A 27632-nucleotide genomic window follows, 5' to 3' on the forward strand; every position below is an offset into this window, starting at 1 on the left:
TTCCCGGATTCGAGTCATCAATCCGAGGGGCAACCGGCAAGAGTCGAAAGGCTCCGCTCTCGACGCACCTTACCTCGGGTTAAGGTGAAGTGAAACCCCCTTCAAATCAGTCGATTCGAATATAACACTTTTTTTTAAGGGTATTAGACCAAACTGTCCGAAACTTTGACACATCACTCCTGATCGTCTAAGAATTGTCTTGACGCATTAAAAATTTGGATTTCTTAACAAAATTCTTGAACTCAGCCCAGACCAGAATCAAAATGGCGTCGAGCTCTCAACATATCACTTCTGATCATCTAAGAATTGTCTTGACACATTCAAAATTTGGATTTATCGAAAAAAATGTTTAACTCAGCCCATACCAGAACCAAAATGGCGTCGAGCTCTCATATTTCGATCAATATACAATTATCGAAGGCGCTGACATGAGAATCGAAAGGGTCAGGACAATTTGACGATAATTTAGAACACTTTGGTAATCGATAAACTCGCATTTGAACGAGATAAAGGTAAAAAAGAGTGTTGTATGCGCTTCTATGCCAAAACGATGGGAATACGAGGTCTCGGAGTGAAAATTGAATTGCCCTGGAAATCACAGATGGCGCAGGGGGTCCCTCTGCAGTCAATTAGGGCCTCAGAAATCATGAATCCAGAGGATTTCTGGAGTTTTACTTGGATTTCTTTATAATTATTGTACGAAAACGACAGGTGGAGTATGCCATTTGGTACAATATCCAATATAATTCGACCCAGCTGTCAATATAAAAACCAACGTCGGCACCACAGGCATTTAGAAAAATCTTCTTTACCGACGTCGATCAAGTTCCCGACGTGTTCACTCCACCTTAAGTCCAGCTAATCTTCGGCCCGTAAAGTTCCCACCGTTTCCGGCATCGGGCCCCACGGGCCCCGGAACTCTGAATTTGGTTATCCTCGGGCCCCATCGCATTAACGCGGCGATCAAGAGACTTGCGTAACGCGAACGCGCATTAATCTCAGTTCATCATGCCGAGGAGTTCTAAGATTCGAACCCGTTAGGCCCAGAAGTGAAGTCCATCATGAGGCCCCGAAAGGTCAAGCCGTTGGGCCCCGAAGGTAATTCTATCCATACCCCGCGGGTCGATGAAAAAATAGGTAACTAACGAGAAGGCAAAACCGGCGATTCCGTAGGTATAATTATGCCGACGTTTCCGGGCCTTACGTAAGGCCCAAACCACTCGAATCTCTCTGGACGGCGGCTTTCGGACGGTCCCTCATCTTCGGCTGGTAAAATTTCCACCGTTTCCGGTTTTAGGTATGACGTCACGTGAGTCCCGGCCGCGAAGGCCGCGGGCGAAAGGCCCCGACGCGTCGGGCCCCGACGCGTGCTGCAGCATTGGCAGTGAAAACACTTATGGAAACGTGCTTTACCTTTTATGACCGCATTGGCGCGCCTTATTCGATCCTAACGCGCTAGGAGGTTAAGGGAAGAAGAAACGGTGGACCTCGTGGCCTAGGTCAGTGCCAAGACCCAGAGCGAGAGTTTCCTCTCGGTCTCCTCGTTGGGACTCTCTTCCCGTCAGGCCCCGTTTTTCTTTTATGGGGACCGTATAGAGAAGCGTCCTAAGGAATTCTCGGCTCTGCTTGGGCCTTTTCAAAGACCGTTTACGTCACCCAGGTCAGGGACAAAGGGACAGAAATTAGACGCCGAATTCATCGAACCGGATACCTCGTTACCTCCGATATCCTAACCTCTAACAATTACTCTTCGAGCTGACGTCAGACGTCTATATTAATTTTTCCGAAGCAACTTATCTTATTCGATATCCTAACCTCTAACAATTGCTCTTCGAGCTGACATCAGGCAATTATATTAATTTATCCAAGGCAACTTATCCTATCCGATATCCTAACCTCTAAAGATTGCTCTTCAAGTTGACGTCAAACGTCTATATTAATTTTTCTGAGGCAACTTATCCTATGCGATATCCTAACCTCTAAAAATTGCTCTTTGAGCTGAAATCAGACGGCTATATTAATATTTCCTACCCTAACCTTTAAAAATTGCTCTTAGAGCTGACGTCAGATGTCTATATTAATTTTTCCGAGATAACTTATCCTATCCTATATCCTAACCTCTAAAAATTACTCTTCGAGCCAGACGTCTATATTAATTTTTCCGAGGCAACTTATCCTATCCGATATTCTAACCTCTAAAGATTGCTCTTCGAGCTGACATCAGACGTCTATATTAATTCCCACACGGAACAAAAGCTCTATTATACGTATATAGAATGTTTTCATGGCTACGGGATGTTTCAGTATATCAGAAGTTAAAAATATACGTATAATACATGTTCACGGAATGTCAAAAATATTCTATTGGATTTTAGATGTACATTATACGTATTAAATATGTTACCAGAACATCAAAATTTGCACCAATTAAATACGATATAATACGATATATAATAATAAGATATCAAATTTATAATTTTCATTGTTAAGACATAAAATTTATAATATTTACTGTTAAGACATCAAATTCATAATTTGATTAGAAGCTTACGTACCAAAGGTGCATGAATTTTATGTATTTTTTAAACAACGCCCTTTATTTAATGTGAATGACGATGAATGATGTGAATGATGTGAATTTAAAGTGAACGATTTAAACATCCCCTTAACGAAAAGGAAGACGGCAAGAAGAAACCGGAAGCGAAGCAGGTAAAGGTCTCGGGCCCAGGAGGAACAGGAAGCCGAAAACGTCCGATAATCGGGAGTCGGAGAAAAAGAAGGCGGTAAGGCCCAGGGCCTTAGGGGCCCCGTGGCGAGGGGGGCGGCCGAATGATAAATTTGCGTTCACACGTGTTTTTGTGCCGGGCCTCTAATCGGCGATCTTACGTCACGGATGCAAAGTCACAACCGGTTCCCAATGGGACCGGACCCACTGGCCGGTGTTTACATAGCGAGTCGTGGGCCCGATCGTGTGGGTGGGCCTTGCATGAACACTCCACGAGACGTGGGCCCACGCATCGATCTATCGACTCAAAAAAATCGGCGAAAATGACTGCCTCGATTGTCTCTTCTAGGATTCTTCGACATTAGGACGTTACAAGTGATAACGTTGAGGTGATATGAAAGTGTGATATATACCCTAGTAGCATAGAATAATTTCTAAATATTTCTTTGTAATATTTGCTAAATATCTCAACCGACAGATTTTTTAACATTTCATGTAGATTTAATTCGAAGATATTTAAAATATTTCTTGCAAATCTCAATGACATATTTTGGCATCACACTTGGCATGACAATAATGTCATCTCAATAGCATGTTTTAATAATTTAGAAACATATATCTAAATTAAATTTTTCAATTCATAAACATATAATAGAAATACATTTTTTACGTTATGATTATTATCGGACACTTCATTTGGTTTCAAAAAAAATACGAGAAATTTTTCTAATATTTTCGTCCCGCTATTTCATTATGGGAGGAAAATGTATGATTTTGATTCTAAATATTTTTAAAACGTTTATAATGTATTCGGTAGATAATATTTAAAAAATACAATACTTGCATTAAAACGAAACGAAACGTTTTGTACATCTGTTAGAAAAGTATTATGAAAACACATGGAGCAAATATTATAGGGTTAATATTTTCAAGTAAACATTTTGCAAATATTTACAAAATGTACGATATTCGTTAAATATATAGAAAATATAATAGAAATATATTATGCTACTAGGGAAAGTCGGCGCTTGTAACGAAAGCCACGGAGCCATTTCAACATATGGGCGAAATTCCTCTGACCGTGCATGCAATATTGGACCAAACGTGTGAATTGTTTCTCTATGAGAATACAAAACGGGTCGATTTTAAGGGCTAGTTGTCTATATCCGCGAGAATAGAAGAACCTAGAGAGATTCGTTGAGCTCTCTGAACGACTTAATATATCGCTATAATAGTTAACCCTTTCAACACGGAGGCATTTCAACATATGGGCGAAATTCCTCTGACCGTGCAGGCAATATTGAACCAAACGTGGGGCGCCTTTAGGCGCTCTTAGTAGCCAAAGGGTTAAGGACTATCGTCTTACCTTTCTGCAGCTGGCTGTGATCCGCGTTCATCTTTGCCTGCAACAGAAAGTGCTGCGCTAAGATTGTAGCCTGCGAGTTTATAATAAAGAAAAAGTGAAAAGTAGTTTCGACTAGATCTTGAGTTTCGCTCACCTCGTAGCCCTGCTTCGCCCCTCTGCTCCCACCCCAATAGTCGCTGTCCTTGTCGTGGGGGTTGCATTGCTGGAACGAGACAGTAAATTCGGTTATTTCATTTTGTATAATGTTAATAAAATTATTTAATTTTGTACAATGTTTTTATGTACAACATTTCTGTATAATGTTAATAAAATTATTTAATTTTGCACAATGTTTTTATATACAATATTTTGTATAATGTCTTCTCCCCTCCCAAGGGGTGCGTCTCGCTAAAAAGGATATATCATAAAAATTGCAGTAAAAAAAATTCATAATTTGCGACGAGTGACTAAGCCAGGCTGTACAAATATTTCTGCAAGTCTTTATTACGCTATAGGGGGTTGCGCAAATTTCGGAGGGTGATAAGGGAATCGCGAAGCGTTTTGCTATCCAAGTAACACAGACACCCCTAAGCTTTCCAATGAAAGCAGCAATTCCTTTTCAACCCCTGCCTCGCGGGGGGCAAAAAACTGGGCTGCCCCAATTCGCACCCCCCGACCCCCGCCTTTTGCACTTACCCCATTTACGTTTGCTTAGTAAAATCGATGGGGTCGTGTCACCCCCATGAAAGGGTTGCGTCTTCCCGCGACAAGGGACCTTCCACGAGGGCTGCGTCGAAAGGGACCTCAAGGGTCGTCGGAGCAATCGGCGAAGGGGTTGAACAATGAAATCCTCAAAATATCCGAAGTCACCGGATGGATCTTAACACCCTAATATGAAAACCAAACTCTCGCTCCTCGAAACCATAAAAGGTTAATCGGGTGCACCGATAATTCAGACCTTTTAAGGTGATACGAAGGTGTCATACATGCATACCAAAAAGTCAAAATATTTATAAAACTTTGCTTCAAATTGAATGCATCGAATCATTTGAAACTGCACCACGAGATTATGGAGGATCTAAGGGAGAACGCGATGCTCGTGAAATTTCAATGTTCACGCAAAAAAAAAAGTGTGTATGTATCCCGAATAATAACCAAAATAGACTTCTTTTCTTCAAAAAGTGAAATTTCATGATCCTTTCATATCTCCTTAAGATTATGGTGGATCTAAGGGAGAACGCCATGATCGTGAAAATTCAATTTTTGTAAAAAAAAAAAAAGTGTATGTATCTTGAACAAGAACCAGAAAAGACTTTTTTTTTTCCTTCAAAAAATGAAATTTCATGAACATCACGTTCTTCCTTCGGGCCCCCATTATCACATGTTAATGTTTCAAATAATTCGCTGCACCCAACTTGGAGAAAAGTTTTATAAATATTTTGACGTTTGGTATATATATACATAGTATATAATATAATACTATATATATCATGAAATCTATCTGCGTTATGTATTCGGGTGCCGTTTGCAATTTTAACTCATAAGACATAAAATTTATAATTTTCACTGTTGAGACATCACATTTATAATTTTCACTGTTAAGACATAAAATTTATAATATTTACTGTTAAGACATCAAATTCATAATTTGATTAGAAGCTTACGTACCAAAGGTGCATGAATTTTATGTATTTTTTAAACAACGCCCTTTATTTAATGTGAATGACGATGAATGATGTGAATGATGTGAATTTAAAGTGAACGATTTAAACATCCCCTTAACGAAAAGGAAGACGGCAAGAAGAAACCGGAAGCGAAGCAGGTAAAGGTCTCGGGCCCAGGAGGAACAGGAAGCCGAAAACGTCCGATAATCGGGAGTCGGAGAAAAAGAAGGCGGTAAGGCCCAGGGCCTTAGGGGCCCCGTGGCGAGGGGGGCGGCCGAATGATAAATTTGCGTTCACACGTGTTTTTGTGCCGGGCCTCTAATCGGCGATCTTACGTCACGGATGCAAAGTCACAACCGGTTCCCAATGGGACCGGACCCACTGGCCGGTGTTTACATAGCGAGTCGTGGGCCCGATCGTGTGGGTGGGCCTTGCATGAACACTCCACGAGACGTGGGCCCACGCATCGATCTATCGACTCAAAAAAATCGGCGAAAATGACTGCCTCGATTGTCTCTTCTAGGATTCTTCGACATTAGGACGTTACAAGTGATAACGTTGAGGTGATATGAAAGTGTGATATATACCCTAGTAGCATAGAATAATTTCTAAATATTTCTTTGTAATATTTGCTAAATATCTCAACCGACAGATTTTTTAACATTTCATGTAGATTTAATTCGAAGATATTTAAAATATTTCTTGCAAATCTCAATGACATATTTTGGCATCACACTTGGCATGACAATAATGTCATCTCAATAGCATGTTTTAATAATTTAGAAACATATATCTAAATTAAATTTTTCAATTCATAAACATATAATAGAAATACATTTTTTACGTTATGATTATTATCGGACACTTCATTTGGTTTCAAAAAAAATACGAGAAATTTTTCTAATATTTTCGTCCCGCTATTTCATTATGGGAGGAAAATGTATGATTTTGATTCTAAATATTTTTAAAACGTTTATAATGTATTCGGTAGATAATATTTAAAAAATACAATACTTGCATTAAAACGAAACGACCCGTTTTGTACATCTGTTAGAAAAGTATTATGAAAACACATGGAGCAAATATTATAGGGTTAATATTTTCAAGTAAACATTTTGCAAATATTTACAAAATGTACGATATTCGTTAAATATATAGAAAATATAATAGAAATATATTATGCTACTAGGGAAAGTCGGCGCTTGTAACGAAAGCCACGGAGCCATTTCAACATATGGGCGAAATTCCTCTGACCGTGCATGCAATATTGGACCAAACGTGTGAATTGTTTCTCTATGAGAATACAAAACGGGTCGATTTTAAGGGCTAGTTGTCTATATCCGCGAGAATAGAAGAACCTAGAGAGATTCGTTGAGCTCTCTGAACGACTTAATATATCGCTATAATAGTTAACCCTTTCAACACGGAGGCATTTCAACATATGGGCGAAATTCCTCTGACCGTGCAGGCAATATTGAACCAAACGTGGGGCGCCTTTAGGCGCTCTTAGTAGCCAAAGGGTTAAGGACTATCGTCTTACCTTTCTGCAGCTGGCTGTGATCCGCGTTCATCTTTGCCTGCAACAGAAAGTGCTGCGCTAAGATTGTAGCCTGCGAGTTTATAATAAAGAAAAAGTGAAAAGTAGTTTCGACTAGATCTTGAGTTTCGCTCACCTCGTAGCCCTGCTTCGCCCCTCTGCTCCCACCCCAATAGTCGCTGTCCTTGTCGTGGGGGTTGCATTGCTGGAACGAGACAGTAAATTCGGTTATTTCATTTTGTATAATGTTAATAAAATTATTTAATTTTGTACAATGTTTTTATGTACAACATTTCTGTATAATGTTAATAAAATTATTTAATTTTGCACAATGTTTTTATATACAATATTTTGTATAATGTCTTCTCCCCTCCCAAGGGGTGCGTCTCGCTAAAAAGGATATATCATAAAAATTGCAGTAAAAAAAATTCATAATTTGCGACGAGTGACTAAGCCAGGCTGTACAAATATTTCTGCAAGTCTTTATTACGCTATAGGGGGTTGCGCAAATTTCGGAGGGTGATAAGGGAATCGCGAAGCGTTTTGCTATCCAAGTAACACAGACACCCCTAAGCTTTCCAATGAAAGCAGCAATTCCTTTTCAACCCCTGCCTCGCGGGGGGCAAAAAACTGGGCTGCCCCAATTCGCACCCCCCGACCCCCGCCTTTTGCACTTACCCCATTTACGTTTGCTTAGTAAAATCGATGGGGTCGTGTCACCCCCATGAAAGGGTTGCGTCTTCCCGCGACAAGGGACCTTCCACGAGGGCTGCGTCGAAAGGGACCTCAAGGGTCGTCGGAGCAATCGGCGAAGGGGTTGAACAATGAAATCCTCAAAATATCCGAAGTCACCGGATGGATCTTAACACCCTAATATGAAAACCAAACTCTCGCTCCTCGAAACCATAAAAGGTTAATCGGGTGCACCGATAATTCAGACCTTTTAAGGTGATACGAAGGTGTCATACATGCATACCAAAAAGTCAAAATATTTATAAAACTTTGCTTCAAATTGAATGCATCGAATCATTTGAAACTGCACCACGAGATTATGGAGGATCTAAGGGAGAACGCGATGCTCGTGAAATTTCAATGTTCACGCAAAAAAAAAAGTGTGTATGTATCCCGAATAATAACCAAAATAGACTTCTTTTCTTCAAAAAGTGAAATTTCATGATCCTTTCATATCTCCTTAAGATTATGGTGGATCTAAGGGAGAACGCCATGATCGTGAAAATTCAATTTTTGTAAAAAAAAAAAAAGTGTATGTATCTTGAACAAGAACCAGAAAAGACTTTTTTTTTTCCTTCAAAAAATGAAATTTCATGAACATCACGTTCTTCCTTCGGGCCCCCATTATCACATGTTAATGTTTCAAATAATTCGCTGCACCCAACTTGGAGAAAAGTTTTATAAATATTTTGACGTTTGGTATATATATACATAGTATATAATATAATACTATATATATCATGAAATCTATCTGCGTTAAGTATTCGGGTGCCGTTTGCGCATCCTATTAAATGCATTTAACCCCTTCATGACACCTTAACAACGGTACCTTATTCCTCTATTATCTCTTATCAGAGTTGATACCGCCGAAAACATCCTAATTCGAGATTAGTTAATCACAGTTAACTAGCAGTACTCTGATCACGGTTGGTCGAACCGGCCCTAAAACAAGTAATGAGAGTTACGAAGTAGGGCGATGCCCCGTTCAACCCCCGACTCCCCCTCGGGGGTAAACCCCCCTCGCCGGAGTTCTCCACCCCGAACCGCACACTTTTCTCCCGAAAATCTCGTCTAGAAGACAGGTGAGCAGCACCACCCCCGCAGTGGCATTGCACCCCGTGGAGGAAAGTGTGGGGGTGGGGGTGGGGGGAGGGGCTCGTCAGAGTCGCGATGAAAGAGAACCCGGGGAATAATTGGCACCGGTGGGGGTGGGGGACCCGAGACTTCTCAGGAGGGGTGGGTTGGGGGGTCTAGACGCAACACAGACCCCTCTTATGCCGAGGGGGAGGCGGGGGGTGGCGGCCCTGCGACCTTGAGCATCACTCGCGTTTCTATGGAGATAAACAAGCGAGGCCGCACGGGGGCGACACCCACCCATTTGCCACCCACTTACCACCCACTTACCACCCACTGTCCCCGACAACTTCGACAACCCCCGACAAGCCTCGCGAGTCGCGCTCGCAGCTCCCCCTTTAATCGGCGCTCGTCGCGACTCAAATGAAATCACCCCCCCCCACCCCCTCCCCCCAGGGGCTCCATTAAGGTGATATGAAAGTGCGATATATACGTAATAAAGAGTCAGAATATTTATGAAACCTTTAATCGACGCTCATCGCGAGTCAAATGAAATCACCCCCCCAAGAGGGGCTCCATTAAGGTGATATGAAAGTGCGATATATACGTAATAAAGAGTCAGAATATTTATGAAACCTTTAATCGGCGCTCATCGCGAGTCAAATGAAATCACCCCCCCAAGAGGGGCTCCATTAATGTGNGGAAAATCAGCTCCAGAAATTGTCTAAACCTTCACCGGTCAAACGCAAGCAACAACTAATGATGCAATACTCTGCTTCGTCTAGGTTGGACACGTTTCCATGCGTTTGGCATTGTTTTCCAACAAGAAGACGCGGGAGAATAACGGGATTTAATTTAGACTTTCCTGGGTAGGTACTCACTTCTTTCGCGTCAATTCTGTAGCACTGGACCGAGGAAAATCAGCTCCAGAAATTGTCTAAACCTTCACCGGTCAGACGCAAGCAACAACTAATGATGCAATACTCTGCTTCGTCTAGGTTGGACACGTTTCCATGCGTTTGGCATTGTTATCCAACAAGAAGACGCGGTAGAATAACGCGATTGAATTTAGACTTTCCTAGATAGGTACTTACTTCTTTCGCGTCAATTCGATAACACTAGACCGATGCAAGTCCGCTCTGGAAATTGCCTGAACCTTCATCAGCCAAATGCCCGCGACAATTAATGATGCAATACTCTGCTTCGTCTAGGTTGGACACGTTTCGATGGGTTTGGCATTGTTTTCCAACAAGAAACGCGGGAGAATCACGCGATTGAATTTAGACTTTCCTACGTAGGTACTCATTTCGTACGCGTCAATTCTGTAGTACTAGACCGTGGAAAGTCAGATCAGGAGATTGCCCGAACCTTCACCGGTCAAACACAAGCAACAACTAATGATGCAATACTCTGCTTCGTCTAGGTTGAACACGTTTCGACGCGTTTGGCATTGTTTTCCAACAAGAAGACGCGGGAGAATCACGCGATTGAATTTAGACTTTCCTAGGTAGGTACTCACTTCTTTCGCGTCAATTCTGTAGCACTAGACCGATGCAAGTCAGCTCCTGAGATTGCCCGAACCTTCACCGGCGAAACACCCGCGATAACTAATGATGCGCCACTACGCGACGTCTACGCTGGACACGTTCCGACGCGTTTGGCATTGTTCTTAAACGAGAAGACGCATGGGGATCACGTGGAACGATTTAGATGATTTGATTGGCTAAGTTTACATATGTAGCGGTATTTTCATTTTACGTATTCGCGCAATCGCCTGTGGTCGATCTGTGACGCCTCTATCGGGTTGTGTGTGTAAACACTTGCGTGCGACCATTTCGGCAAGACCGTAGTCAGCGCTCGCTCTCCATACATATATACATACATATATACATACATATAATGTGTAAATATGTATATATACAAATATATATGTAATTATATAATACGTAATTCTGATAAGTTACGATGATGAATGTCGATCGCGTATGAACGTATATATTACACATTATATATATATTTACACATTATTCTATGTGAAACTCAAGTTATGAAGTGTGTAAAAATGTATGTAAATTTCCATCGATTTTGTTCTACATGGTAAGTCTTACATGCCGCAACAAGAATTACAATGTAATGTTACATTAAATTCAAGTAAAAATGCAGTAATGCCGTAAATACACAATGTCACGGGTATTTATACATCTTCTGATTTGTAATTATTCCATTTTACGTTCTTTTTATGCAAAACTTCAGTTATATAGGGGGTAAAAATGTATGTAAATTTCCATCGATTTTTTCTACATGGTAAGTCTTAGACGCCACAACAATAATTACAATGTAATGTTACATTAAATTCAAGTAAAAATGCAGTAATTACACAATGTCCCGGGCATTTATACATTGCCTGATTCATAATTTCTCTCTTTTACGTTTCCCTATGTAAAGCATCAGTTATGTAGAGTGCAAAAACGTATGTAAATTTCCGTGGATTTTGTTAAGCGATAGAAACGTGTCCGAGATGTCGCAATTTGGGGTAACCAAAATCAGAGTCCGGCCCCCCGGAACGAGGGTGAAAATCCGGCGGATATAAATACCGAATCCCGAAATAATCGAAGGAGGGTTCCCGGGGGTCGTTCCGCAAGATGGACGTCGGGGTCCACCTCCGAGGTCCTGGGAAGGGAAACGAGGTCATCCTCTAATTCGGAGCAGAGCGTCCCCTGGAATCTGGGGAACGGAGTGGTCGAAAGTGGGCGAAGGACCCCTCAGGACCCCTCAGGACCCCTCAGGACCCCGCAGGACCCCGCAGGACCCTGCAGGACCCCTCAGGACCCCTCAGGACCCCGCAGGACCCCTCAGGACCCCAAAGGACTCCATCTGGGGTCTCGCGTGGGAGCCCAAAGGGCGCCGCTACAGGTGGCTCTCTTGAAGGATCATCCTGATGAGAAAGTTCCGGGGGCGGAATGAGCGGCCAGGGTGAGAAGAGGAATATTCTCGTCCCCGGGAGGGTGCATGCGCCACCTTAAAACGAGTCGGCCCCGATCTCCCCTCCTGGGGAAAGAAACGAAGAGCTTCCGGCCCGGATGCCTCCGGGACCGCTTTGCGCCTTCGGATGCACGCTGCTCCGGGATCCGGAATCCATCGAGCCAACTTCACGTTTCGGATGAAAATCACATGTGCCTCGGAAGGAAAAAAAACCGTAATGGAAGAGCGAGGAGGAAGAGTCCGAAGAAAAAATCCTGACAACCTCGTTATCGCTGCATCCGGAGCTTAATTACGAAGTCTGCTTTGGATTTCTAACCGGAGCGATGAACTCAGCCGAAGAAATTCCGAGATTGATGGAACGGCAAGAATGTTGGAGGGATCCCTTTAAGTGATATGAAAATGTCATATATACATATATGTACCAAACAGTGAAAATATGTATGAAACATTTCTCAGAAGTGGGTGCACCGAATAATTTGAAACGTTAACACGTGATTATGAAGGCCCTAAAGGAGAACCCGATGCTCGTGAAGTTTAATTTCTCAACATTATTTACCCTAGACTAGAACCAGAATCACATTTTTTTGTGATAAATGAAATATCACGAGCATCGCGTTCTTCCTTAGAGCCTCCATAATCACGTGTTAAAGTTTCAAATTATTCGGTGCAATCCGTTTGGAGAAAAGGTTTATAAATATTTTCACGTTTTATATATATAGAATTACCGTTTCATATCACCTTAAAAATCTGCATGAACTCTACCAAGGTGTATTGATGAAGAAAGGTCGTTCTTGGGGAATAGATTACAAAGTCTCTGATAAATCTCTAAAAATTGCATCTGCGTTGTACCCTAAAAAATGCTATTCCGTTGTCGCGTTTAGTGAAAGATCCACTCCAAGTTGTCTAGAAAGACTGCTGGAGCCTCAATTTCCAGTGAAACGTGCAGAAATAGCGAAAAGATACAGAACCGCGGCTAAAAAATCCGCATGACCCCTACCAAGGAGCCTTGAGAAAGAAAGATCGTCCTTGCGGAATCGATTACAAAGTCTCTGATAAATCTCTAAAAATTGCATCTGCGTGTACCCTAAAAAATGCTATTCCGTTGTCGCGTTTGGTGAAAGATCCACTCCAAGTTGTGTACAAAGACTGCTGGAGCCTCAATTTCCAGTGAAACGTGCAGAAATAGCGAAAAGATACAGAACCGCGGCTAAAAAATCCGAATGATCTCTGCCAAAGTGTCTTGAAGAAAGATCGTCCTTGGGGAATCGATTACAAAGTCTGCGATAAATCTCTGGAATTTGCACTTGCGATGTACCCTAAAAAATGCTATTCCGTTGCTGCGTTTGGTGAAAGGTCCGTTCCAAGTCATCTAGCAAGATTGTGAGATGTACAAGTTCCAGCGAAACATGCCGGAGCACCGGAAATATATAGAACCGCGGCTTAAAAATCTACATGATCCCTACCGAGAAGTTTGGATAATGAAAAGTCGTCCTTAGGGAATCGATTACAAAATCTCTGATAAATCTCTGCAATTTGCATCTGCAATGTACCCTAAAAAATGCCAAACCGTTGTCGCGTTTGATGAAAGCTCCACTCCAAGTGGTCCAGGGAGACTGCTGGAGCCACAATTCCCAGCGAAACATGCCAAAGCACGGAAAAGACCCAGAACCACGACTTAAAAGTCCGCATGACCGCCACTTCGGAGTCTGGATAAAGAAAAGTCGTCCTTGGGGAATCCATTAGAAAATCTCTGATAAATCTCTGCAATTTGCATCTGCGATGTGCCCTAAAAAATGCCAAACCGTTGTCGCGTTTGATGAAAGCTCCACTCCAAGTGGTCCAGGGAGACTGCTGGAGCCACAATTCCCAGCGAAACATGCCAAAGCACGGAAAAGACCCAGACCCACGACTTAAAAATCNAGGGGCGGTAGGGGCGGGGGCGCGGGGGGACCCGGGGGGAAACCGGGAGAAGCCGGGGGGTCGGGGGGTCCGCGGGGTAAAAGGGGGGCGATAGTCGAGAGCGCTCCGATAGCAAAAGGACGCCGACGCCCGGCGTCGGTAGGTAGGTAGGTAGGAGGCGAAAAAAATCAAAAAGATCGGGGCCGGGCGGCCGGGTGGGCGGTGGGTGGGGAGGTGGAGGGTGGGGGGCAAAAAGGCGTAAAAAATGCAGGAATAGAAACAGGAGGAAAAAATCAGGGTGGAAAGGAAGAGAAGCGGGAGAGAGGGAGAGAGAGAAGGAAACCTCGCGCGGGCGAGGAAGGCGGACAGAGAAAGGGAGAAGGAGAGAAAGAGGGAAGGAGAGAGAGAAAGAAGGAGAAAGAGGGGGCCGGTGCACATGCGTGACCGTCCGCGTACGGGGCGGCGTATTGATCAGCCAAAGAGCGCCACGACGCCGGGCGTCCTTTCTGCGAGCCTTGCTTTTTTCGGCACGCCAGGCGAAGGAGGGCCGGGAGCACCCGCGGGGGGGAGGGGGCGGCGCGGGGGGCGGCGCGGGAGGCGCCGCGACCTAGCCCAACGGACGCCGTGACGTCACTCCGCGACGACGGCGTCGCGACGCGAGAGCGCCGCGGAAGAATGCCCGATCTATAAAGTTATGTCAAGTTTTTTGGCCCATCCTTTGGGGGTGGAGGGCGCGGGCAGGTGATAGGCAGGTGACGCGACTGGAGAGGATTCACCTGGGCTCGAGGGGGATCTCTGGATTTCTCCTCCTGGTCCTCCTCGAGGCTTCCGAAGGGTTGCGAAGCGATTTTCGTAATCTCGCTGACCGTGACTAAGACGATTAAGATGAAAGGCATTTCTCGTATTGGTGGTTTTTACATCACGATTCGTAACTACTGTTCCTTGATAATGAATACTGCGAAGAAAAGACGAAGATAAACCGTAGACATTTTGCTAACTTCGTTGAAGGCTTTGGGTCAATGCTTTCCTATCGGACACCCATGGCGTCGCATTAGGAAGGACGGCATTCGTGTCCGCCACGTTAATATTTAGGGACATATCCTAGGGACCGGAAGAGCGTTGGGGTATTTGTTGCTTTGCCATCTTCGTCCCGACCGGAAACTCCGAACTCATCCATCAGCTCCATGACGGTCGCGTCTACGTCAGCAGTGCCATTTTTCTAAGTCTTGTTTTCTCTGACGATCTAGGTGAGAGAAATGATACTTAATGCTGATGGTGGGCCTTCTTCCTCGGCTCGTTCTCCGGAGGTGACTCCTTCGAGTCAGTTTTGGATCTCGAATTCGAATAGTGGAACCGAAGAGTCTAAGCGTCCCCTAAAGGCCAGCGGGTGGTCGAGTTCAACGGGGACCCTAGGGACTTTCCCCAGGTCCCGTAACCCGATCGAGGCTCGGGGCGTCGAATTTCACCGCTCCCAAGAATCGAGCCGATCGGTGGGGTCCCAACTCTGGGTCAAGATCCTGAAGACGGTATGATAAATCGACGGCAGCTGGATAAATGGATCTCAAGGGTTAGGCAACTGGGTTCCACACGTGGTCCAAAATGCCGGGTCGCTTGTTTTGACCCGCAGTGTCCCACAGAACACCCATGTGTTTCCCTGGGACCATTACCCCGAAGCATCCCAGAAATCCCCCGAACCTGGCTCCCTAGTCGAAATGATCATCGAAACTGCCCCTTTTCCAAAAAAAAAAAAAAAAACAGGGAAACTACCTCATGGATCGGATGCTCAAAGTATCCCGTAAATCTTTAACCGACTTGCCGTGGACGAGTAATGAAATAAACAGGCAATGGGATCGGTGTTACCTCCGAATTTGATTCGAAAGATCTCGCAGAGGTTCAAGATGGCGGAATCTCGCGCAGCTGCAGCCTCCTCGGTAAAGGATACCCACTCAAGATTGGAGTCTATAAATACTTCCGATGTTAAAATTAACCGTGGAAAAACGATTCAAGAAATAACCGGTTGAGTAAATACCGAAAGTATTAGCTGGGGAAAAAATCTTTCCAAAATGGCGGGCCCTCGTAGATCTCCGGGTCCCCATTAAGCCCTCCTCCCCAGACCACATGTTCCCACACGAGTGATGGCAACGCGGGAACTCGAAGATGGGAGCGCTATCACTTTTGGGGGCTCTTTTTTCCTCTTCGTCAACACTATATGGGCGACATAACCCAAGACGAGACGTGCTCGAGACGAAGGGCGAGACGCACACACGTGGTCCGTCTCGAGTGCCGGCTCGCCCTTCTGAAACACCCGCGAGAGGGAGAGTGATAAAACTCAACAGTTGGCCCGGAATTGTTGCTCCAGATTCTCCCGAGGGATGCCGTCCCGAGGGTTAAGATCTTATTGGCTGATAAACCGATAACCGGGATTTACGAGTTCGCTCCTCTAGGGATCTTCCCGATGAACACCTGACTCCGACAACTGGACCGGGTCCAGAGGAGGCTGCCCTGATCCCGGAGATTACGCATGCAGATCGTGGGACCGAACTGGAAGGGACCTGGAGAGATCCGTTCGGAGACTTTTGCCGACTTTAATCGCTTTTCGATAGATGAACTTCGAGTAGGCTCGATCTGCGGATTCCCTGTCCGGGAAAAAGTGCTCCAGTTGGATCTTGATGAATAAAGAGTCATAGGATGTTCCATAATTTTAGCATTTCGACTTCCTCAGCAAACAGGCCTGAACTATCCTGCTAAACTGTTTCATGATTACTAGAGGAAGACAGATAAACGCGTGCCTCGTCCATATTAAACTCCCCTTCCGAGATAACGGAGGCCCGAGCAATATTCCGTAATTTCTGTTAAGAAACTTTGTCTTAGTCATTATCAGCAATGTTTAGCGTGGCGCGTCAAACTGGACAATGAATGTCGTTTTCTGAACCGCTTGAATGAGTAATGTCAATTCCTCTAATATAGAAATCCGAATTATATTCTCGTTTCGTGATTCCTTTCCTCAAAAGAGAGAACCTGCTTACCCTGCACTTTCCGAACACCTTATTCGAAAACAATGAGACCAGAGCAAAATTCGATCAGTTCCTAATTCCTGTGTAGGGGCAGTCCAGTGTCATATCAGCTCCCATTTCGAACTATATTCTTGTTTAGTGATTCCTTTCCTCAAAAGAAAGAACCTGCCTACCCTGTCCTTTCCAAACGCATTCGAAAACAATCAGGCCAGAGCAAAATTCAATCAGTTCCTAATTCCCCTGTAGGAACAGTCTTGCATCACATCAGCTCCCATTTCGAACTATCTGTATATTCTTGTTTCGTGATTCCTTTCCTCAAAAGAGAGAACCTGCCTACCCTATCCTTTCAGAACGCATTCGAAGACAATGAGGCCAGAGCAAAATTCGATCAGTTCCTAATTCCCCTGTAGGGGCAGTCTAGCATCACATCAGCTCCCATTTCGAACTACCTGTATATTCTTGTTTCGTGATTCCTTTCCTCAAAAGAGAGAACCTACCTACCCTATCCTTTCAGAACGCATTCGAAGACAATGAGGCCAGAGCAAAATTCGATCAGTTCCTAATTCCCCTGTAGGAGCAGTCTTGCATCACATCAGCTCCCATTTCGAACTACCTGTATATTCTCGTTTCGTGATTCATTTTCCCAAAAGAAAGAAACTTGCTTACCCAGTTCTTTGCGAACGCATTCGAAAACAATGAGACCAGAGCAAAATTCGATAAGTTCCTAATTCCCCAGTAGGAGCAGTCCAGCGTCACATCAGCTCCCATTTCGAATCCCAATCCCACCGTCTAGAAATCGCTGACCCAAATGGAGCAAAAGCGCCTGACCCAGACGGCTTTTTCCGGGGTTCCCGGGAGTTTCCTATTTTTCCGGTCATAATATCCCGCGCGAGTCTGCAGACAATTCGCAGTAAAATTTTTACAACCGTCGGCAGCCACTGGGAGGAAGGCAGCCGAGCACCAGACGCGCGGATGGTCGCGGCCCACCCATAAACCTACGCGTCTACCAACCTCCAATCTTCCAACCCCTCCATCCATCTTTCCACCATCTCTCCACCTTCTCTCCCCCCTCCTCCACCTCCGCCCCCACCCCTGCCACCCCTCCGTCGGGACACTGCAGCTTTACAAACATCCCGCTGCGTTCCTTTATTTAGATTTATTTCACTCCCCTTTTTTATATGGATATTTTTTAAGAGTTGGATACTATCGGAGTTCGATCAATTGCTTTTAGATTTATTTCACTCCATTTTTTTATACGGACATTGTTTAATCTGTTAACCGGGTATTACAAAATATTTCGTCATAACAGGAAGACACCTCAAATGGGCATGACGACTTCTTCCGTCGTGGAAATTTTTCAACCAAAATGTTTTTTATTTAGCCTAGAGTAGTACCAAGATCAGAGTTCTTTGGGAAAACTGAAATGTCACGAGCATCGCGTTCTTCCTCAGGGCCTCCGTAGTCGCGTGTTAAACTTTCAGATAATACGGTGCACACAGTTTGCAGAAAAGCTGTATAAATATTTTGATGTAAACTTAGCCAATCAAATCGCCGAAATTCAATCACGGAATTCTCTCGCGTCTTCTCGTTTGAAAACAATAACAAACCCGTCGAAACGTGTCCTGCCTAGACGGAGCAGAGTGTTGCATCATTAGTTGTCGCGGGCGTTTGATCGGTGAAGGTTCAGGCAATCTTCGGAGCTGACTTGCCTCAGTTTAGTGCTACGGAATTGACGCGAAAGAAGTGAATACCTACTTAGGAAAGTCTAAATTTAATCGTAACGAAAAGTGTCCTGCCGAGATGGTGCGAAGTGGCGCACCATTAGTTGTCGCGGGCTATCTCCGGAACTGACTAGCATCGGTCTAGTGTTATTGAATTGGCGCAAAAGAAGTAAGTACCCACCCATGAATGTCTAAATTCAATCGCGTTATTCTCCCGCATCTTCTTGTTGATATACAATGCTAAACGCATTGAAAAGTGTCCTGCCGTGTCGGTGCGGAGTGACGCATCATTAGTTGTTACTTGCGTTTGACCGGTGAAGGTTCAGGCAATCTTCGGAGCTGACTTGCCTCAGTTTAGTGCTACGGAATTGACGCGAAAGAAGTGAGTACCTACTTAGGAAAGTCTAAATTCAATCGCGTGAGCCTACCGCGTCTTCTTATTGAAAAACAATGCCAAACGAATCGAAACTTATTCTGCATAGACGACGCGTAGTGGCGCATCATTAGTTGTCGCGGGCGTTTGGCTGGTGAAGGTTCAGGCAATCTCCGAAGTTGACTTGCATCGGTCTAGTGTTAGCGAATTGACGCGAAAGAAGTAAGTACCTACCCAGGAAAGTCTTAATTCAATCGCGTGATTCTACCGCGTCTTTTTGTTGGATAACAATGCCAAACACATCGAAAAGTGTCCTGCCTAGACGGTGCGTAGTGGCGCATCATTAGTTGTTACTTGCGTTTGACCGGTGAAGGTTTAGACAATTTCCGGAGCTGGTTTTCCTCGAACCGGTGCTACAGAATTGACGCAAAAGAAATGAGTACCTACCCAGGAAAGTCTTTATTCAATCGCGTGATTCTACCGTGTCTTATTGTTGAAAAACAATGTCAAACGTATCGAAAAGTGTTCTGCCTAGACAGTGCGTAGTGGCGCATCATTAGTTGTTACTTGCGTTTGACCGGTGATGGTTCAGACCATCTCCAAAGCTGACTTGCATCAGTCTAGTGTTATCGAATCGACGCGAAAGAAGTAAGTACCTACCTAGGAAAGTCTAAATTCAATCGCGTTGACGCGAAAGAAGTAAGTACCTACCTAAGAAAGTCTTAATTCAATTGCGTGATTCTCCCGCGTCTTCTTGTTGGAAAACAATGCCAAACGCATCGAAAAGTGTCCTGCCTAGACGGTGTGGAGTGGCGCATCATTAGTCGTTGCTTGCGTTTGACCGGTGATGGTTCAGACAATCTCCAAAGCTGACTTGCATCAGTCTAGTGTTATCGAATCGACGCGAAAGAAGTACCTACCTAGGAAAGTCTAAATTCAATCGCGTGATTCTACCGCGTCTTCTTGTTGGAAAACAATGCCAAACGCATCGAAAAGTGTCCTGCCTAGACGGTGCGTAGTGGCGCATCATTAGTTGTTACTTGCGTTTGACCGGTGAAGGTTTAGACAATTTCCGGAGCTGGTTTTCCTCGAACCAGTGCTACAGAATTGACGCAAAAGAAATGAGTACCTACCCAGGAAAGTCTTTATTCAATCGCGTGATTCTACCGTGTCTTATTGTTGAAAAACAATGTCAAACGTATCGAAAAGTGTTCTGCCTAGACAGTGCGTAGTGGCGCATCATTAGTTGTTGCTTGCGTTTGACCGGTGATGGTTCAGACAATTTCCGGAACTGACTTTCCTCGGTCTAGAGCTACAGAATTGACGCGAAAGAAGTGTGTACCTACCCAGGATAGTGTCTTACAATCACGGTTACGTATTCATGTATAATATGTATTAATAAGTGTACGTCTGGGTTAACATACGAAGACCATCAGTTTTATCATTGATTGGAAGATTACCCTCCATATTATTCTTTAGGTAAATTCAGATGCTGATGGGATATTACTCACCCAACGTAATTTTGCGTTATTAATAGTGGCATCGAAACAACCAATGATCTAGGGTGTAAATATACATGGGAATTATTTTTCAGTTTACTCCCAGAATTTTATGTTTGTTTATCTTCGCGGGGTTTAAACTTTTTAGTGTTATTGATATTGCAAGATTTACTGGGGGAATAGCTCTGGCAGCGAAATCTGATGAAGGGTAATAAGATTCAGTATGTTGTCAATTATTTAAAATTATCTTGCAGCGAAATAACGAACGGTGAAACGTGATTAAAAATTTCTGCGGAATTATATGCAGTTCGGCCGAGTTAACGGACGGCGAACATATTCCTTGCAACAAAACGAGCATTACGAAATAATTAAATAGCATTAAAAGGAGAATTAGCCCTGGAGAGCCTAGAAGCATCGATTATCGACGGGGCAAGCCTTAATTAAGTGACTAGCAGGGAAATAATTCATGGAAATTGGAAATCGAATACTTAGCAGAGGGCCGGGTATATTAAGTACATCGGACGAGATTCCCCGAATAGTTGGACCGTCTATACGCCGCATAACCCCAGACTCCTCCACACAAATAATTACCTAGTTAATTGAAATAAAATCTTTCAAATCAACCCACTTTTCACCTCCGTCCCCCCGACACCACAAGTATTGGGTTTCCTAAAAGCAGGTTTCAGAAAAAATTTCCCTTCATTTCCGAACGGTCAAAGTTTGAACGTTAGTATTACACAAGTAATAGTTCCAAATTAAATAGTTTGTGAAAAAGAAACAATATACGTACGGCGGAAAGAAAAAAAGTATTTCATACGTATGGTTAACTATTATTAGGGGTTACAACTTATGTCCCGGGATATAACTTATATCAATTTATTTATATATTATATATATACATATTGGATATGTATATATATATTATATATATACATATTGGATATGTATATTGTCAATACATATATATTGACGTATTATATACAGAGTGTCCCTTTTATATCACCCTTAATGGCGTTCGCACGTTCTACCTGTTCCTCTAGATTCGGTGCCATTCAATGTGGATTCATTCTTCCCCGTTTCGTCCCTTTAAATCCATTTCAGTCCAGCCGGTGGACATTAATTTTTGACTCCCCTGGGTCTGGGTTTCTGTCTTTCCCCAAAAGACGAGACTGTCTGTTAGCATCCAGCCGTGACACGTGGTGGGAGCCCACAGTCAAGTGTCCCTTTTCGAGCGACGTGTGAGTCCACGCAGGGGGATCTACACGTGTTGGGACACGGACGTGCACGACCAGACTTTGGTATAATACGTCATGTAATGCACGCGCTCTTCTACGTGTATATTATAACGTATAATACGTCATGTAATGCACGCGCTCTTCTACGTATATATTATAACGTATAATACGTCCCTAGTTATCTACGCGAGCGGAAAGTACATTACGCCCTTCTTTTTTTAAATAAAAAATAACATCCAATTAGAAATTTGGTATTAAACAGAGTTAAGTCGAAAGAATTTGGGCACAATCGCCGGAGTAATTATTTCTTAACAATTTTTACGTGATTATATGGGCGCTAAAAGATGTAAACCTTGCGAATACATATATCGTGCATCTGGGGAATCCGCCAAATTGAAAACGTGGAACTCTAAAGAATTTCGAATACAAGCGGGAAATTAATTAATTATTCCTTGAAAGATTTACATGTTTACATAGGTGCTAAAAAACGTTCATAACCTAGCAGAAGCCGTATGTCTTCCATCCGCGGAATTCTTCTTATTGGAAACGTAATTTTCTGGTTTTTACGATTTTCTCCGGTAAACTACTTTGTTGCGTAATATACGTGAAAAACGTCGAAAAAATGGGGAATTATCCACGTGCACGCCTGTGTAGAAGACACAGACGTGTCCTCGGGTGCCTTGGGCAAAGATAGAGTTACCATGGACAGCTGAGCCTAGGGGAGACTTTTCATCGGAGGAGGCCCAACCTCGTCGTTGGCAACTCTAGCTCGTCAATTCGGCCAACCAGCTGATTATAAGGGACTTGCTTTCGAAAAGAAATCATTTTCGAACCAGAGAAAATATACGCGAAAAACGTAGAAAAAATAGAGAATTACCCATATGCACACCTGTATAGAGGACACGGACGTGTCCTCATGTGCCTTGGGCAAAGATAGAGTTACTATGGACAGCTGAGCCTAGGGGAGACTTTTCATCGGAGGAGGCCCAACCTCGTCGTTGGCAGCCCTGGTCCGTCAATTCGGCCAATCAGCTGATTATAAAGGACCTGCTTTCCAGAAGATATTATTTTCGAACCAGAGAAAATATACGCCAAAACGTCGAAAAAATGGGGAATTATCCACGTGCACGCCTGTATAGAGGACACGGACGTGTCCTCGGGTGCCCTGGGCAAGGATAGAGCTACTATGGATAGCTGAACCTAGAGGAGACTTTTCATCGGAGGAGGCCCAACCTCGTCGTTGGCAGTCCTGGTCTGTCAATTCGGCCAATCAGCTGTTCATAAGGAACCTGCTTTCCAGAAGAAATCATTTTCGAACCAGAGAAGATATACACGAAACATGTAAAAAAATTGGGAATTACCCACGTGCACGCCTGTATAGAGGACACGGACGTGACTTTGGGTGCTATGGGCAAAGATAGAGTTACCATGGACAGCTGAGCCTAGGGGAGACTTTTCATCGGAGGGGCCCAAGCTCGTCGTCCCATCGTTTCGTCGGAGGCAGCTCTGGCCCGTCAGTTTGACCCACCAGCTGATTATAAGGGACCTGCTTTCCAGAAGAAATCATTTTCGAACCAGAGAAGATATACGTGAAAAACGTCTAAAAAATGGGGAATTACCCACGTGCACGACCATGTAGAGAACACGGACGTGTCCTCGGGTGCCCTGGGCAAGGATAGAGCTACTATGGACAGCTGAGCCTAGGGGAGACTTTTCATCGGAGGGGGCCCAAGCTCGTCGTCCCATCGTTTCGTCGGAGGCAGCCCTGGCCCGTCAGTTTGACCCACCAGCTGATTATAAGGGACCTGCTTTCCAGAAGAAATCATTTTCGAACCAGGGAAAATTAACGCGCGCTTCCGGTAGGGTGGGTTCCCCCTATACTAGACACAGGGGGAAAGGAAACGCAGGGTTTCCTTCGGGGTGACTTGGAGAACATTTCGGAGGAAGGAAACGATTTTGAGAGGCTGGGTAAGTCTTGGGAAATAGATGGTCGGGAAGTGTTCGGTCGATAGATGTCATGGACTATTGATGGAAATGGAAGGGCGACGGGGATTTGGATTTTTGGGAGAATGGCTTTCAGTCGGGGAAGGGTTTTTCGTATGAATTTTCAAGCGATTAATGGATGCCAGATTGACGGGGCAGAAGACCTTTAAGGGGATGTGAAACCCCCCCCTCAAATCAGTCGATACGAATAAGACACTTTTTTTTTTAAAGGTATTCGATCGAACTGTCCGCAACTTTGACACATGACTCGTGATCATCTATGAATTGTTCTGACAGATTGAACATTTGAATTTTTCAAACAAATTTATTATCTTAGCCCGGACCAGAAGCAAAATGACGTCGAGCTCTTATATCTCGATCGATATACAATTATTCAAGGCTCTGATATGAGGAACGAAAGGGTCAGGACAATTGTACGACAATTTAGGATAACGTGAACATGGAGGGTATAAGGAAGGTCCTCAAACTCATAAAATTTCACCTTTATAACAAACTTTAAAAATACCTATAAACGAAGTAAATAGAAAAATGAAATTTCATGAGTTTTAGGACCTTCCTTACACCCTCCATATTTATATTGTAAGGTTTAAATCGATTAGGTATACCTAGTTCAACGAAAAGTTTCATGAACGACCGACCCTTCATATGCCACTTTCACATCCTCTTAAGGTGAAGTGAAACCCCCTTCAAATCAGTCGATTCGAATGCAACACTTTTTTTTTAAGGGTATTAGACCAAACTGTCCGAAACTTTGACACGTCACTCCTGATGATCTAAGAATTGTCCTGACACATTCAAAATTTGGATTTAAATAAAAAATGTATTCAACTCAGTCCAGACCTGAACCAAAATGGCGTCGAGCTCTCATATTTCGATCAATATACAATCATCGAAGGCTCTGATATGAGAATCGAAAGGGCCAGGACAATTTTACGACAATTTAGAACAGTCTGGTAATCGATAAACTCGGATTAGAACGGGATAAAGGCAAAAAAAGTGTTGTATGCGCTTCTATGCTAAAACGATGGGAATACGAGGTCTCGGAGTGAAAATTTAATTGACCTGTAAATCACAGATGACGGAGGGGGTCCCGCTGCAGCCAATTAGGGCCCCAGAAAGCATGAATCCAGAGGATTTCTGGAGTTTTACTTCGATTTCTTTATAATTATTGTACGAAAACGACAGGGGGAGTATGTCATTTGGTACAATACCCAATATAATTCGACACATCTGTCAATATAAAAACGAACGTCGGCAACGTAGGCATTAAGAAAAATCTTACTTATCGACGTCGATCAAGTTCCTCGACGTGTTTCACTTCACCTTAAGGGACAGGGCCGAAACATTTTTCTCGTATGGTAATGGGTCTCGGACAGCAGGAAAATGAGTACATCAATTTCTAAAACGGGGTGAGAGAGGATCCCGGACCGGGAAGGGTTGGTCCGCATCTACATGGGCCCTCCGCAACCCTTTGCCCCAGTTCCAAGGTCCTGGGATTAGGTCTAAGGGACGCCGGGAGGCTGGGTGGGTGGTGGGTGGCGGGCGGCGGAGGGTGGTTCGGGGTGGCGGGGGCGGCGAAGGAGGGCGGAAGTGCAGAGGCGCCCCGGAGTTGGGGGTGAGTAGGTCAAACTTTACGGCCCTGGCGTCTAGACGTCGTTGCGCCCCGTGCAGGGCCGTAAAACCGTTTTAAGGGGCTGTTTTACCAGCGCACTCAGCGACCGGGTGGGTGGCCGCGGGGGTGGCAGACGCGATCCGCGGGGTGGCCGCAAAAACCCTCGGAGTCTTCGAGACCGATTCCTCGCTCCTCTTCGAGGCAATAACCTCAAATTTGAAGAAAATTTTCCCCAGAGATGCTTCACTGAGAAAAGTAAACTTCACCCAGCTCGGAATAAGCTCGGTTGAAGGAATGCCATTTAAAAATGTCCAAGTAATTGTTAAAAGTAATCTGGTGACTACTGTTAGCAATTGCCACGTTCAAATTTGAAGAAAATTTTCCCCAAAATTGCATTGCTGAGAAAAGTAAACTTCACCCAGCTCGAAATAAAGTCGGTTGAAGTAATACCATCTAAAGATGACCAAGTAATTGTTGGAAGTAATAAAGTGACTACTACTGTCTATTGCGACGTTCAAAATTGAAGAAAATTTTCCCCAGAGTTGCATTACTGAGAAAAGTAAACTTCACCCAGCTCGCAATAAAGTCGGTTGAAGTAATGCCATTTAAAGATGACCAAGTAATTGTTGAAGGTAATAAAGTAACTACTGTTGTTTATCGCCTCATTCAAAATGTAAGACAATTTTCAGTACAGTTGCATCACAGAAAAGGAAACTTCACTGAAGCTCGAAATAAGCTCGGTTGAAGTAATAATCGTTTAGAAATAACCAAGTAATTGTTGAAACTGCTGTCTATTGACACGCTCAATTGGTTAATATGAAAAGGTTTAACATAACACAATAAGGTGATATGAAAGGGTCATTACAAATGAAATGAAAAGGTTAAAAGTTATGATTAAAATGAAAAGGTTCAACCTAACGCATTAAGGTGACATGAAAAGGTCATTAAATTGAAATTAGGAGGTTAAAAATAACGATTAAAATGAAAAGGTTCAAACTAACGCATTGAGGTGATATGAAAGGGTCATTAAATTGAAATGAAAAGGTTCAAACTAACGCATTAAGGTGACATGAAAGGGTCATTAAATTGAAATGAAAAGGTTAAAAATAATGATTAAAATGAAAAGGTTCAAACTAACCCATTAAGGTGATATGAAAGGGTCATTAAATTGAAATTAAGAGGTTAAAAATAACGATTAAAACGAAAAGGTCCAAAATAACACACTAAGGTGATATGAAAGGGTCATTTAATTGAAATGAAAGGGTTAAAAATGAAATATTTAATCCCATTTTTTTCCCCTTAAAAAAATATTCTGAGCACAGAGTGAAACTGAAAAATATAGGATATTTTCGAATGCTCGAATGTAATTGCAGTTATTTTGAAATGACAGCAGCAGCGACGAAAAGAGTTCGTTGGGTTCACAGCCAAAGAGTCGGGAGCTTATCGGTGGTTCTTTCAGCGGTATCGTTTCGTAAGAACGTCATCGGTCCCATTAGAAGGTACTAGACCGTGTGTCTTGGATTTTCAAGTAGTCCTTGGACGGTCACTTGAGACTTCGAGGGCCTCCACTAAAGATCCGGGGAAGTCGGGCTCGCCACTAAAACTTCTAAATACAAGCAGCTCGACTTGAGTCGCCATATTCCCGTTTTGTCTCGACGGTTCGTTAGTATCTCCGATGGCGCAATTTTATTTTAATTAATCCCCACGGCTCGACATCTTCCCCCTTACTTCGGATCGAGAAAATAATCGTAACGAGGAATAAATATAAAAATAAAATAAATGCTTCTTGGGCATTCCGAGCAGACGTAAATGCTAACAAATAATAACAATTAATTAATTCCCACGGCACGATATCTTCCTCCTTATTTCGGATCGGGAAAATAATCGTAACGAGGAACAAATATAAAAATCAAGTAAATGCTTCCTGGGTAATGCGAGACGTAAATACTAACAAATAATAATAATTAATTAATTCCTCCCNTTATAGAACCCATCTACAATAGACATAGATATTTATATATATCCTTTAGATATCTCTTAGGTCGATGATAGACGATATACATTTGCTATACCTATGGACCTAATTTAGACGTTTAATTTACGTATATTCCATTTCATGGGTTGCCTGGGGTACTATCCAACTTTCCGAGGCTCATAGAACCCATCTACAATAGACATAGATATTTATATATATCCTTTAGATATTTCTTAGGTCG

The 27632-nt window shown here is 43.4% G+C and overlaps 1 protein-coding gene across 1 annotated transcript in view; it reads right to left on the reverse strand.

The window, feature by feature from the left end:
- Positions 1 to 5633: 5633 nt before the first annotated feature.
- The window catches only part of LOC105698363, a 52810-nt gene continuing 30811 nt past the window's right edge, over positions 5634 to 27632 (reverse strand). The window contains exons 2-4 of the mRNA XM_023432677.1: positions 7408 to 7476; positions 7275 to 7326; positions 5634 to 5665 (exon numbers count right to left, since the gene is read on the reverse strand). Of these exons, the coding sequence (XP_023288445.1) occupies positions 5634 to 5665; positions 7275 to 7326; positions 7408 to 7476 (153 nt within the window). The remainder of the gene's footprint in view (positions 5666 to 7274; positions 7327 to 7407; positions 7477 to 27632) is intronic.

Source organism: Orussus abietinus, unplaced genomic scaffold, assembly GCF_000612105.2.
Source record: "Orussus abietinus isolate OABI.00-Male unplaced genomic scaffold, Oabi_2.0 scaffold408, whole genome shotgun sequence".
In the NCBI taxonomy this organism is placed as follows: Eukaryota; Metazoa; Arthropoda; class Insecta; order Hymenoptera; family Orussidae; genus Orussus; species Orussus abietinus.